At 40.5% G+C, this 11,294-nt stretch overlaps 1 protein-coding gene across 1 annotated transcript; it reads right to left on the bottom strand.

Annotated features, from left to right (window-relative positions):
* Positions 1 to 463: 463 nt before the first annotated feature.
* LOC137260437 (uncharacterized) lies at positions 464 to 10,462 on the bottom strand. Its single transcript, XM_067798096.1, has 4 exons — positions 9,623 to 10,462; positions 1,880 to 1,945; positions 1,426 to 1,512; positions 464 to 1,111 (listed from the first exon to the last, which is right to left on the bottom strand). Exons 1-4 carry the CDS (start codon positions 10,431 to 10,433, stop codon positions 510 to 512), a joined length of 1,566 nt encoding a protein of 521 aa, XP_067654197.1. The 5' UTR covers positions 10,434 to 10,462; the 3' UTR covers positions 464 to 509.
* Positions 10,463 to 11,294: the final 832 nt, after the last annotated feature.

Genomic DNA, 11,294 nt, shown 5'->3' on the forward strand with positions numbered 1-11,294 from the left:
AGTAACACTGCTTGTGTTGTGTGGCAGTGCGAGGCTATTGCTGGCTGAGAAGACTGCCGAGCACCTCTGCATGTTTGTGACGTCACCAGCAGTGTGACGTCACTGTCAATGTACAAATGGCGCCAAGTCAGTTGGGTGAACCTCGGCTCAGTCTGAGGTCACAGAGTGCAGCGACATGTAAACAAACGGTTTTTTGTTGTCTGTTTTATGATTCGCGATATTCTAAGAACAGAATCATTAAAATTAACACAGAATTACGTTAAGACGGGCGACATTAACGCACAATCACTTACCGTTTATGTTTACACTCAGTTTACAATTTTCCTACCTGATCATGCGAGGTTCCAAACACAAAACATGACAAAATGTCTGAAAATTCATTCAACAACTTTTATTTATATTAAAAAAGAAAAAAGGGAAATCACCTGAATCGTGACCCACGACTACGTGAACGGCACACACCACACCGCGTCAATAACGACATCGTCTCTGTCCACACCGACACTGACTCAGTGTGCACCACGTGACACCAGGAGATCCAACATTCGCTGATGTCTCCTGTCTCTCGCGTAGTCGGCCGCTGTGTCCCCGTCGTTGTTCCTGGCGTTGATGTCCACCACGTTCATGGACAGTATCAGCTTCACGGTCTCCAGGTCCCCACTAATACAGGCGTAGTGAAGGACGTTGTCACCGCCCCTGTCCACCAGTGACACATCAGCCCCTCTACCCACCAGGAACTCCACCACGTCCCTGTATCCACGCCATGCTGCCTCCATCACCGGTGTCCTGCTGTACCGTCCTCTACTGTTGATGTCCACCACGTTCATGGACAGTATCAGCTTCACCGTCTCCAGGTGTCCTGACTTACAGGCGTAGTGAAGGACGTTGTCACCGCCCCTGTCCACCAGTGACACATCAGCCCCTCTACCCACCAGGAACTCCACCACGTCCCTGCGTCCACTCCATGCTGCCCACATCACCGGTGTCCTGCTGTAGCCTCCTCTATAGTTGATGTCCACGTCACCCTCGGCCAGGATCCGCTTCACTGTCTCCAGGTCACCGCGCCAGCTGGCGTAGTAGAGGTGGCGGCTTGCTGCTGGTGATGGAGTCGCTGTAACACAAAGTAAACTATGTACACCAGACATCTTTGTCACACGTCTACAATGTTTACATCATGATGATACGTGACTCGTACATTGCTACGTCATTTAAACAATTCCATCATGGCTGACAACAATGCAACATGACGGGAATGTCAACATGTGGTTTCTGGAATTAACGACGGTGTGTTTAAAACATAATAATAAGTTTCTGTTAGAGTCAGATGTTGTAGCTTTATTTTGTGACTTGAAAGTGTTGATGTTTGTTGAACTTTACAAGGTGATAGTGCCAGTACAACTGTTGCTGCTGGGTTTTCCAACATACCGTGTGTATCAGAGTCTTGTGTCGTCACTGGCGTCGGTGGAACCGTCTTGCTGGGTGTCAGATTCTCACTCGCGTCAGACGTGGAGACTGAAACAGGGAACATGATGTTCAGAACACTATACATCGCACATAAGCATTTCTACTGCTGGCCTGTTTTCGCCTTTCCTGATATGGTTTGCCTTTCACTATTATGTATGATTAAATTCTAAATACATATCTTATGGGAAAAAGTATTAATCAAATATCGTTCTAACTGACTGAGATAATTCTTACTAGCAAGAAAAACTTATACTTCCCAATATTATTTTTGACAGTTCTGTGATTGACAACGTCGATCGGTACCGTGGTGAGATCCATCCCTCAAGTCAATATCACCACGGGCATATACATCAGTGTGGTAAATGCAGGGAGAAATAACAACTGCACTTCCTGCCTGCTGGGTTTTCCCACCTACCCTGTAGGTCTTGTGTCGTTACTGGCGCTGGTGGAAACGTGCTGTTTGGGCTCGGGTCAGCCGCAGCTGAAACAGGGAATATTTTCATCAGAAAACTATACATGTACAAAAAATAGTTCTATGACAACTGGCCTCAGGTTCTGCTTTCCATAAATGTTTTTGCCTTTCAGTATTATGTAAGGATGAAGTCCAAATATATCTGTTATATCTGTTATATCTGTTATCTGTTATAACAGATGGTTTAGTTTGAAGGATATTTCATTTCCTCAATATGTTTTCGCAGCTTGATTTAGTAAATTTTAAGCTGTCCATTTCGCATTGACTGTTTGATAACAGTTGAGATCCTCTTTGTTGAAACGTTTGAAGTGTCTTTTTTTTTTTAAAAAAAAAAATATATATAAACATGAACGGTGTAAACAAAACAGTCAGTTCACCCTCATGGCTATGGTAGGTTAGGGATGCACATTCTACAGGGACTTCATATATAAGCATATGTTATTTTCACATTGTTGTTGATAGATAAACACACAATTGCAACAGTACTTTTAATTCCTCTTTATGGAATGACTACCGTTTTAGTTTGAATTCAGTAACCATGCCCGGAATATTAAAAAAAACGCCTTTCCTTGATGTCCTAACCCTACCCTCTCTGTTTAGTTACCTGGTATTTTAGGCAACTCCGTAAATTCTAAAGTGAAGCACATTAACACTAGTGTTTATCAAACAGTGTGAAGGACAATAGGGCAACTTGACTCGGTGTTTGTGCAACACAGTTGTAATTTGTGGCAGGCAAACTCCGTGAAACTCTCACAAAATATCAGAATATCGAGTTACAGTGGCAGACAGAGCAATTCTCAAACAACTGCTAACCCAGGCGGACACTGCAGCTGACACAACCATACTGGTCGATGGAAGCAATGTTGACAAGGGTGCAAACACATGGCAGTGTGTGGTGGTAAAGATCGAAATTTTGGTTGTCCGACATTCTTCGTTTGTTTCAATATTAGAAATATCGAAAATACAGCATGATTCCCCTTCCATAATCTACCTTCCATTGAAGTTTTGATAAAATGTTGCAGACATGCACAAGGATATGTTTGGCCGTGTGCTACAGCGGGGATGTATTTCAATGCAATGCAGCAGTCCCGAGTGAAAAACACAATGCATTTGAAATGAAATATTGGACTGGACAGCTTTAGGATACTCTCATGAAGTCTCCTATGTGGATGTAAATGCCATCAGGTCAAGGATAACGGTAAAAGAGAGTACATAATTTGATTAAATATAACAATTAGGTGAAACGCTGCGTTGTTATGCTTCCCCAGACCTTCCATCGTCCCCAATCGGTGACAGGCTAAACATAGGTCTGGGTGTAAACATTGTGTGAAGCAAACACTTGGTTCCTACAACATTCATGCTGATTACAGCAGTCATACTATATACATTTCATCTAATTCCATAAATCAATTTAAAATCATAAACTGAGAACTTACCCACCAATAACACGAGAGATACATCTCACTGCTACTGGAGAAATGCTTTGACTGGCGACGCCACGAAGCACAGCTGCCAGCTATGACGTCATTGTGACGTGTTAGGTTAGGAGCACGACAACGTTTGGCGCTCGCCTGCTTGGACTGAACACCATCTCTATAGGGAAATATTTCCAATCGCCCCATGTGTGCTCTCTAGTTTTGTTTTCGTTTTATGATACAGTTTGCATTACCTGTGGCATGGCGTGGACAATTGTATATTAGCATATCGGTTACTTCCCTAAATAGTTGTAATTCACCGACTGTTTGTATTGCTTCATTCTTAATTTATTTGTTTAAAAAATATAAAGGTTCACTTTCAAAATAGGTCATATGTGGATATTAGTAGACCTGAAAGACTTCGGTGTAAATAGCTGTGATCACTCTGTCAAACGAGGACATTGAGGTACTTGAATTGAGCTTATACTCCTAAGTATAACCTTGAAAGACTAACTGTGGTTTTCTGAGCCTGATGCGCTCAGTATAGACGCTTTTCCACAACCCAGTCTAGGTGTGAAACAGAGATACCTAGATATAGTGCATGCTGGTTATAATGTGTGTTGTGCTACGTGTAGACAGACATTCCCCAGCTCAGTCTAGCCCCCTGGATGTCACAGGGACATATATGTCCTTCCACTTCAATCCTCACTTTGAATTTCAATAAAATTCTAAATATATCAAGCGCACAAATATAACTAACAGTTGTGAATTCTGTGGGTAATTTCCTGTTTTGTGATACCATTCAATATTATCTCAGACAAAGCTAAAGTAAGATTACCTTTCAAAATAGGCTTCATTGTAAATATGGTCCTTTTACACACTACAAAATCGCGATTCGCAGCTTTATTTGCTCTGTTGTGAAATATCAAAACACGTTAACTACCGTTAATAGCATAATAATGATCACTGACATCAGGTTTTCATGAAATCACTACTGCCGTTGTCGACGAACCCAGATATTTTCAGAAATACGCTATCTTGGATTTGGCGAAGGCCGATATTGAGATACATGATGTATATTTCATTGTCAGCTGCTACAAATGCATCAATGAATGGGCGACCTTTTTGTAGCAAAGGTTATATAAGAAAAATTACAAGGAAAATCAAACAAACGAAATCGGGTGATTGTGGCGGGTGAATGTAATTATCGAACTGTCAAGAAACGAATACGGGTTAGGCTTCTTATCTGCTTGAAATTCGAAAGTCACATAATTACTTTCTGACAACAACTCTCCTTTTGAAATGAAATAAGCGACGGTCCAATTTCTCGCTTCTGGTCTGGTTACCGACTCAATGTGCGCTGCGACAACCTGCTACATGTACAGACAGAACCACGTTTACGCGTTGCCTTGGCCACCTTCACTGAACAAAAAAGCCTACCGTTTTCGACGAAAATCCATTAACTGACACATGTTTTGCTTTGACTTTTACTTGAGAAAAGCATCGTTTGCTTAATTCCAAGTGCAGTGCGAATTGACACGATATAAATAAAGACTGAAAACGCCATGAAAAATCGGTTATATTGTCTCGGTATTTCCTACGACAGAACCCGAGGGAGTGCTAGTTCAACTTACTGCAAGTCCAAGCAGTTATGAAAATTCTTTGTATATGTTATCAATCCTTCAGTTATTTGCAACGGTAATTCTTTAAACATTGCCGCATTAAAATCTTGAAAATAGTTCCCATCCTAATACCGATCTCAATGTAAGCAAAAATCGGAGATACAACTCCAACCAACTAGAACTGAATCGATCCCTGGAAAGTCTTCATCGTCAATTTGTGATTGTTACACATCCCTGACAATTGGTGAAATTCCGTATAGAATGTAACAGTTAGTTATAAATCTATAAATTACTTTTTGAGCAGCAGTTCCTCATTTGCTTTAAATTCTGACACTACTGTATATTTTCATATATGAATTACTTAAGCAAATGCCATACAGCTATTATCCAAGCAATGAGCCAGTTGCATCCGAAACACCACTCATCATAGTTTAACACCACTTAAAGCTATTGATATAAAAAGTCATTTACAGAGAATTGTCTCTATGAACAACATATAACTTCGACCATCCAAGCAGATCTGTATGATATAATTACATTACACATGTGTTTCTTCTTTTGAAACATTAAGTTGACAAATATTTCCCATGACAGACCACATATTATCTAAATTTGTATACTTTGCATTCTGCTTTTTATTCAACAGTTCTTAAAAAATCTTTAGGTTCTGAGTTTAATATCAGAAAAGGGGTTTAATGTCAAATATACGTTTTAGATGACATAGATTCGAATTTAACCCCACAATTATTCTATGAAGATATGTTTATGCATTTAATTATTTTATTAGAAAGTTAAAAGATAATATGTACAATGATTGAATAAAGTCATGCATGTGTGATGTAATATTAAAGTACAAATACACCAGCATACAATAACTCAGAATTACAACATTTTGCAGTGCAGATATCATGTAAAGTGCGAAAGGATATTGACTTTATTAATATATTTGTGTTAGGACATCAAAACCTCAGTGTATTGCAACAAGACACGAAGAGCTAGATTTACAAAAATAAAATGAGCTTTGTCATGACTATTATAATAATCTGTTCATTGTGAAGACAAGACGTATGTAGAAACTACAGGGAAATGTAAACTATTTGGTGCTGACAACAATGAACAGTACCATTTATATTAGAGATTGAAATTTATTACCGATATGAATATATGTATTGTTTAGTTGTGTAATAAAAAATAGAATTAGGAAAGTGCCCTCGAATGTGTACTTAACCTACCGGTGGTTTTACTTCTTCTGAGTCTGAAATAGTATATTATATAAATTAATATTTTAATATTATTTTCTTCTATTGAAACTTAGTAAAATCAAAATATTGTAATTTATAACTGTAATTCAGGAATAATAATTTTAATAATTAAAACGCGGTCATTTTAGAATTTTGCTGTGTTTTTATGCATTATTTATCCGTACAGTGATTATATATTTCATGCATCACAAACGGTTACAGACGTAAAAAGTTGATTTGAGTTATGCCCATGTTTATCGCATTTGAAAATTGGCTACATGTAGGCGATGATTGATATAATTCGTGCGTTACTGTTATTTTACAACTACTTGACCATTGTTTCTCACTTCTCTCTGTACCTGCTAAATATTTGTGTTGTCAAAAATCTCTATCCCATCTTGTACAACCCATGAAATTTACATAACAAGACTTTCTGTGTTTCACATTTCATGCATATCAGCTCCCCGCCTTAGTGAGCTACATGAATGCAGCCATATCGACCGTAATACTAAAGCGATTTGAGTAAATATACAATGAAAATACACTGCACTTTTAAATGTGATACTGAGACGTCTAGTGCCAGACTTAAATTACCGATTGCAAAAACGACAAATATAACTTGAAAATGATCAGCTGATTCCACCGCCTCGCTTCGAACTACTATTTCGCCATTCTTTCTTGCAATGTAAGCAGTCACGACTAACCCAAGTGTATCATAGAATCACGGAATACACTTGATATATCATCGTGAGAGGGAAAAGATATACGCTCAATGCACAAGCGTGAACGTTACCAGTGAAGGTGAAAGCTGCAATGGTTAACTTTCTCTAAATGTAATAACAGGGAGACTATATAGTTGTAGATTATCCCTGGTAATAGTAACACGTACGACACACATCGCGCATACGACATGCGCTGTCAGGTTAAGGTTGGACCGTCCGGATCAGCGCACCTAGCAGATTAGTGAAGGGAAGAAAAATTCTAAAAGATCCCCCATTCCCCTTACGTTTTAGAATTAAACTACAGCAGGTCTTTGCCACCAATACCAACTCTCTCGATAAAATGAAACGAAAGCTAATTGATTTGAAAACGAACACTGTGCTCGAAAGACTGCGCTTGTTTCAAATGTTTCACAATGCCATTTAGAAAGTGGTCATATGTAACGTATGTCATATTTGGGATTACACTTTGTTAGTAAAGTACAAATTCTAGAACGACATCCACGTCGCGGTAGCTGAGACGGCTAGGCGGCTGACTTTGTGTGCTGGCGATTAGGTGCCCGACTCTAAGGGTTCGAATCCCGGAACCAAAACAGTACTAGAATCTGATTTCTTTTAGGTGAAGATCTCGGCATCAAGGGTGTAGGTGTGAAGTACATACCAAGAAAGAGTGCACCACAGTTATCATGTACGTTGTATGTATGTGCGAGTGTACATGCGCTATGTATCTGCGACGTATAAATCGATCAAGGAAGTAATGACTTGTTTTCTTTACTTTAGGGTCTCTAAATGTCTTATGTGGTTATACTGACCCCAGGATTAAATTTCTCCTCTACAAACGGTGGCAATATAACCAATATATAGTGCATTTATGTTCAGATACAGTAGCCATAAGTCGTCCGCCTATTCCAAATACCATGGTGTTAGTCAGTGGCCTGTTAATTTCATGTCATGATTATTGTGGACCGAAAATAAATGAAAGTAAACCATGGGTTTCTGTCTGTACACAGCGTTTGTCATTGCATCACCCATGAGTAATAACCTGGTGATTTATTTCATCAGATTCCAGACAAATATACCTTTACGATCAGGCTCTTTTTCAGTGAAGTAATTTAAAGACCTAATTTGCAGTCTTGCACTGCCTGACACCCCAGGGTAACATCCCACTCTTGCAGAAGGTGTGGTGTCAATCATTAAAGGGTAATATTGAACCAAGTTCTGCCAGGGCAAGTGTTAGCATTCACGGACAAGAAAAGACATAATCTGGTGTAGGGTTTCATTCAGTATGAAGTTCAGATTTCTGCCATACTGAGATTGCTTTTAGTTGTCAGGTCATAATATCTCAAACATAAACGTGCTGTGTTTAACTGCCCGGGGCTGTGCTGGACAGGTTTGACCTGAAGGTTCTGACCTGACAACACCAGGCCTTCTTGTCAAGTGGGGATTGGGCGATTGTATTCGAGGCAAGTTGAAATATTCAGAATAGGGGTAAAACTTTTGTCGTCTAATTTGATGTCCAGTTCCTAACTGAATCAGTAATTTCACCCAAATATGTAGAGATACAGAGATAAATCAGTGCGACCACGGCAGAGTTGAAACTCAAATTTTACAGGCAGTACACTTCAGTGTTAAATACGGGGGAATTACTAATAGAAATAATGCCAGGCATAACACTAGTAAGACTGGAGAAACAGCTGTCGAGCTGGGTGGAGGTAAGATATACAGGGTGGTCAATGATCTCGACACACTGGCTGATCTTGATGTTTGGTGTTACTTTGCTTTCAAACAGACATCAGACATGGTGTGAAGTATTAGTGAAGAGAAATAAAATGTATCTTTTAGTATTGATTGCTCGTTATTTTGGGGTATCATATCACAAGGTACAGTTAGGGGTCGTTTCTGACGATAATGTAGCGTTGACAATTACTGTCCTCAGTAAGTTCTGTTCTTGTTCCTGCGGCCGAGAATCCCCTGTCTGTCGACTGTCTTCAGCTGTCTTCAGCTGTCTGTCGACTGACCGTGTGTTCAAAGACATCTGTCGTTGGTCACGTGACCACCAGCAGTTAGGCCTGAGATGAAGGTAAAAGTACCGTTCTCTGTAGGGCTTATATACACTGGGTCTTGACTGCTAACTCACGTAAATATGCCTTGCAAGCTCTTGGTTGGCTTTACCTGCTAGTCCAACTAGCCTTGTAAGCCTTCATGTACACTGGGTCATGCCTGCTATCACAACCTTAATATGTCTTGTAAGCTCTCATGTACACTGGATCATGCCTGCTAACTCCACGTTAATATGTCCTGTAAACCCTTATGTACACTGGGTCATGCCTGCTAACTCCACGTTAATATGCCTCGTAAGCCCTAGGTTGTGTTTACCTGCCAAATAAACGCTTACATGCCTTGTAAGCCCTAGTCTGGCTAACGTTTACATGTCTTGGAAACCCTAGGTTACATGCTAATCCAACGTTCCATGCATTGTAAGCCCTAGGTTATCAAATGAAGCTCATTTATTCATGCCCAAACTCCACGTTGACGTGTAAATTAAACATTTTGCTGCCATGCCAACCTAATCCTACGTTGCCCTGTGAACCCTAGGCTGCCAAACAAATTAATGTTAGTCTCATATATTCCGGTTGCCATATCAAAATAAAATGTTAATTAAGCGACAAATCTCTGCTAAAAGTCTCACCTTCTGTCGTTCCACGATACGTCATGGTTGAAAGCTCCTTGATCTCTTTCCTTATCCCCAAAAAACTGGTATTCAGCGTCCTGAAGTCCTGTGTGAGGCCAGAGAGTGCCTGGTTCGTGTCAAACTGGTCACTAATGGTCTGATTCAGTTGAATGTTTAAACTCCGAATGTCTGTGGATACGTTGCTCCGCATTTCCTGCAAGCCCTCCCGGTATGATTTCATTTCTCTCTCCGTCACCACACAACTGGTGTTCAGCGTCCTGAAGTACTGTGTGAGGCCAGCGAGTGTCTGGTTTGTCTCAAGCACGTCATCAATGGTCTGATTGAGTTCTGACCTTAGCATCCTTGCATATGAGGTTGCACGAACTACTGTCTGATTCACCTGCATCTGTAGAGCCCGGATGTCTTTGGTCAACTCGCTACGTTCTTTTCTGACTCTTTTTCTGTAGGTGTCGCTTTCCCGTTCAACATGCCTTAAGTCTTGTGTTATTGCTCGAAGTCGTGTCTTTATGTATTGCGCGTTGTCCTTTAAGCTGTGTACTTCCTCGAGAACTTTTCCGTTGGTCTGATGCCCAATATCATCTTCAGTTAGGATGTTTGTAATCGCTTGTTTGACGAGAGGTTCTATCAGTGAAGGAAGGAATGTTGAAGTCAGTTCTTCTTTCAGCGACTCCTTCCAAACCTTAAACTTGTTCATCAGTTTAGTCTCAGTTTTCATACTTGAAAATTTCCACAGGCTAAGGTCTTGTTCAACCACCCTCACACGTGTAGTCAGAATTTCCAAACTCTCACCAGCATGTACGTCTCCCATACCGCACAGTACAAGACTCAGGAATACAACTGTTGATAGCTCCATTGTTCCAACAGAACAACACGCAGCTAGGAAGGCAACTGCCTCGCTGCTGTCTAAACGGCTTTTATATAGCTCGACTGAAGAGTCTGGAACAACGCCAGCTCGGGGGACCACACGCTACACCAGTAGTGTGTGTAGACCTTGCGCCCAACTAGATGGAAATGCTGAGCTCTAACGTTTATGATAAGTCACGGGACACTTGCTTCGTGATATTTTACATCTCATAATACTTGTGATTTTACAATATATATCGTGTATCTCTGGTTCCAGGACCCATGTTGCGTGTCATATTACAGTGTCTCGTCACAATATGGCGGAAATATTGCCCATGTGACGTTAAATACTCACTCACTCACTCACTATTACAATCTCTGTTGTGTATCATGTTATAGAACACATATTTAGTGAAGACGCCTCGCCTGAAATGTCGTCATTTGTCTTAAGGATTTATTGCATAGTTACAGCACTATCTATTTATGCATTATACATTAAATTTTATAACGGTGGTACAGATTGCTTACAAACAACGTTCTGGAATGCCATGAGCATGTTTCCTGGAATGGCGTACACCGAGTTTGATCATCGATATGCAACAACATCTCTGAAGACGTGAGCAAAGAAATACACGCAGCAGGGCGAGTGTCGACGTGTGAATACAAGAAGATAGCCACGCGGAGAGAAGTGTTCATCAGTGGTTGACGGAACACAACATCTGGAACCTACATCCAGGGATATACGTCCAATGTTGTGTCCACGTTACCTCCAGACATGTCTGACTAAGAGAAAACAGTACCTCACGTTCAGTAGACGAGACTGTGT

This window comes from Haliotis asinina, chromosome 13, assembly GCF_037392515.1.
Source record: "Haliotis asinina isolate JCU_RB_2024 chromosome 13, JCU_Hal_asi_v2, whole genome shotgun sequence".
NCBI lineage: Eukaryota > Metazoa > Mollusca > Gastropoda > Lepetellida > Haliotidae > Haliotis > Haliotis asinina.

What these genes read in the sequence shown, in the direction of transcription:
- LOC137260437 (XM_067798096.1), bottom strand. Translation starts at nt 10,433, where the DNA reads ATGGGAGACGTACATGCTGGTGAGAGTTTGGAAATTCTGACTACACGT. An exon ending in GTATCGTGGAACGACAGAAG is followed by an intron (nt 1,946 to 9,622) that starts GTGAGACTTTTA and finishes TCCCTGTTTCAG; the next exon opens with CTGCGGCTGACCCGAGCCCA. An exon ending in AACGACACAAGACCTACAGG is followed by an intron (nt 1,513 to 1,879) that starts GTAGGTGGGAAA and finishes TCCCTGTTTCAG; the next exon opens with TCTCCACGTCTGACGCGAGT.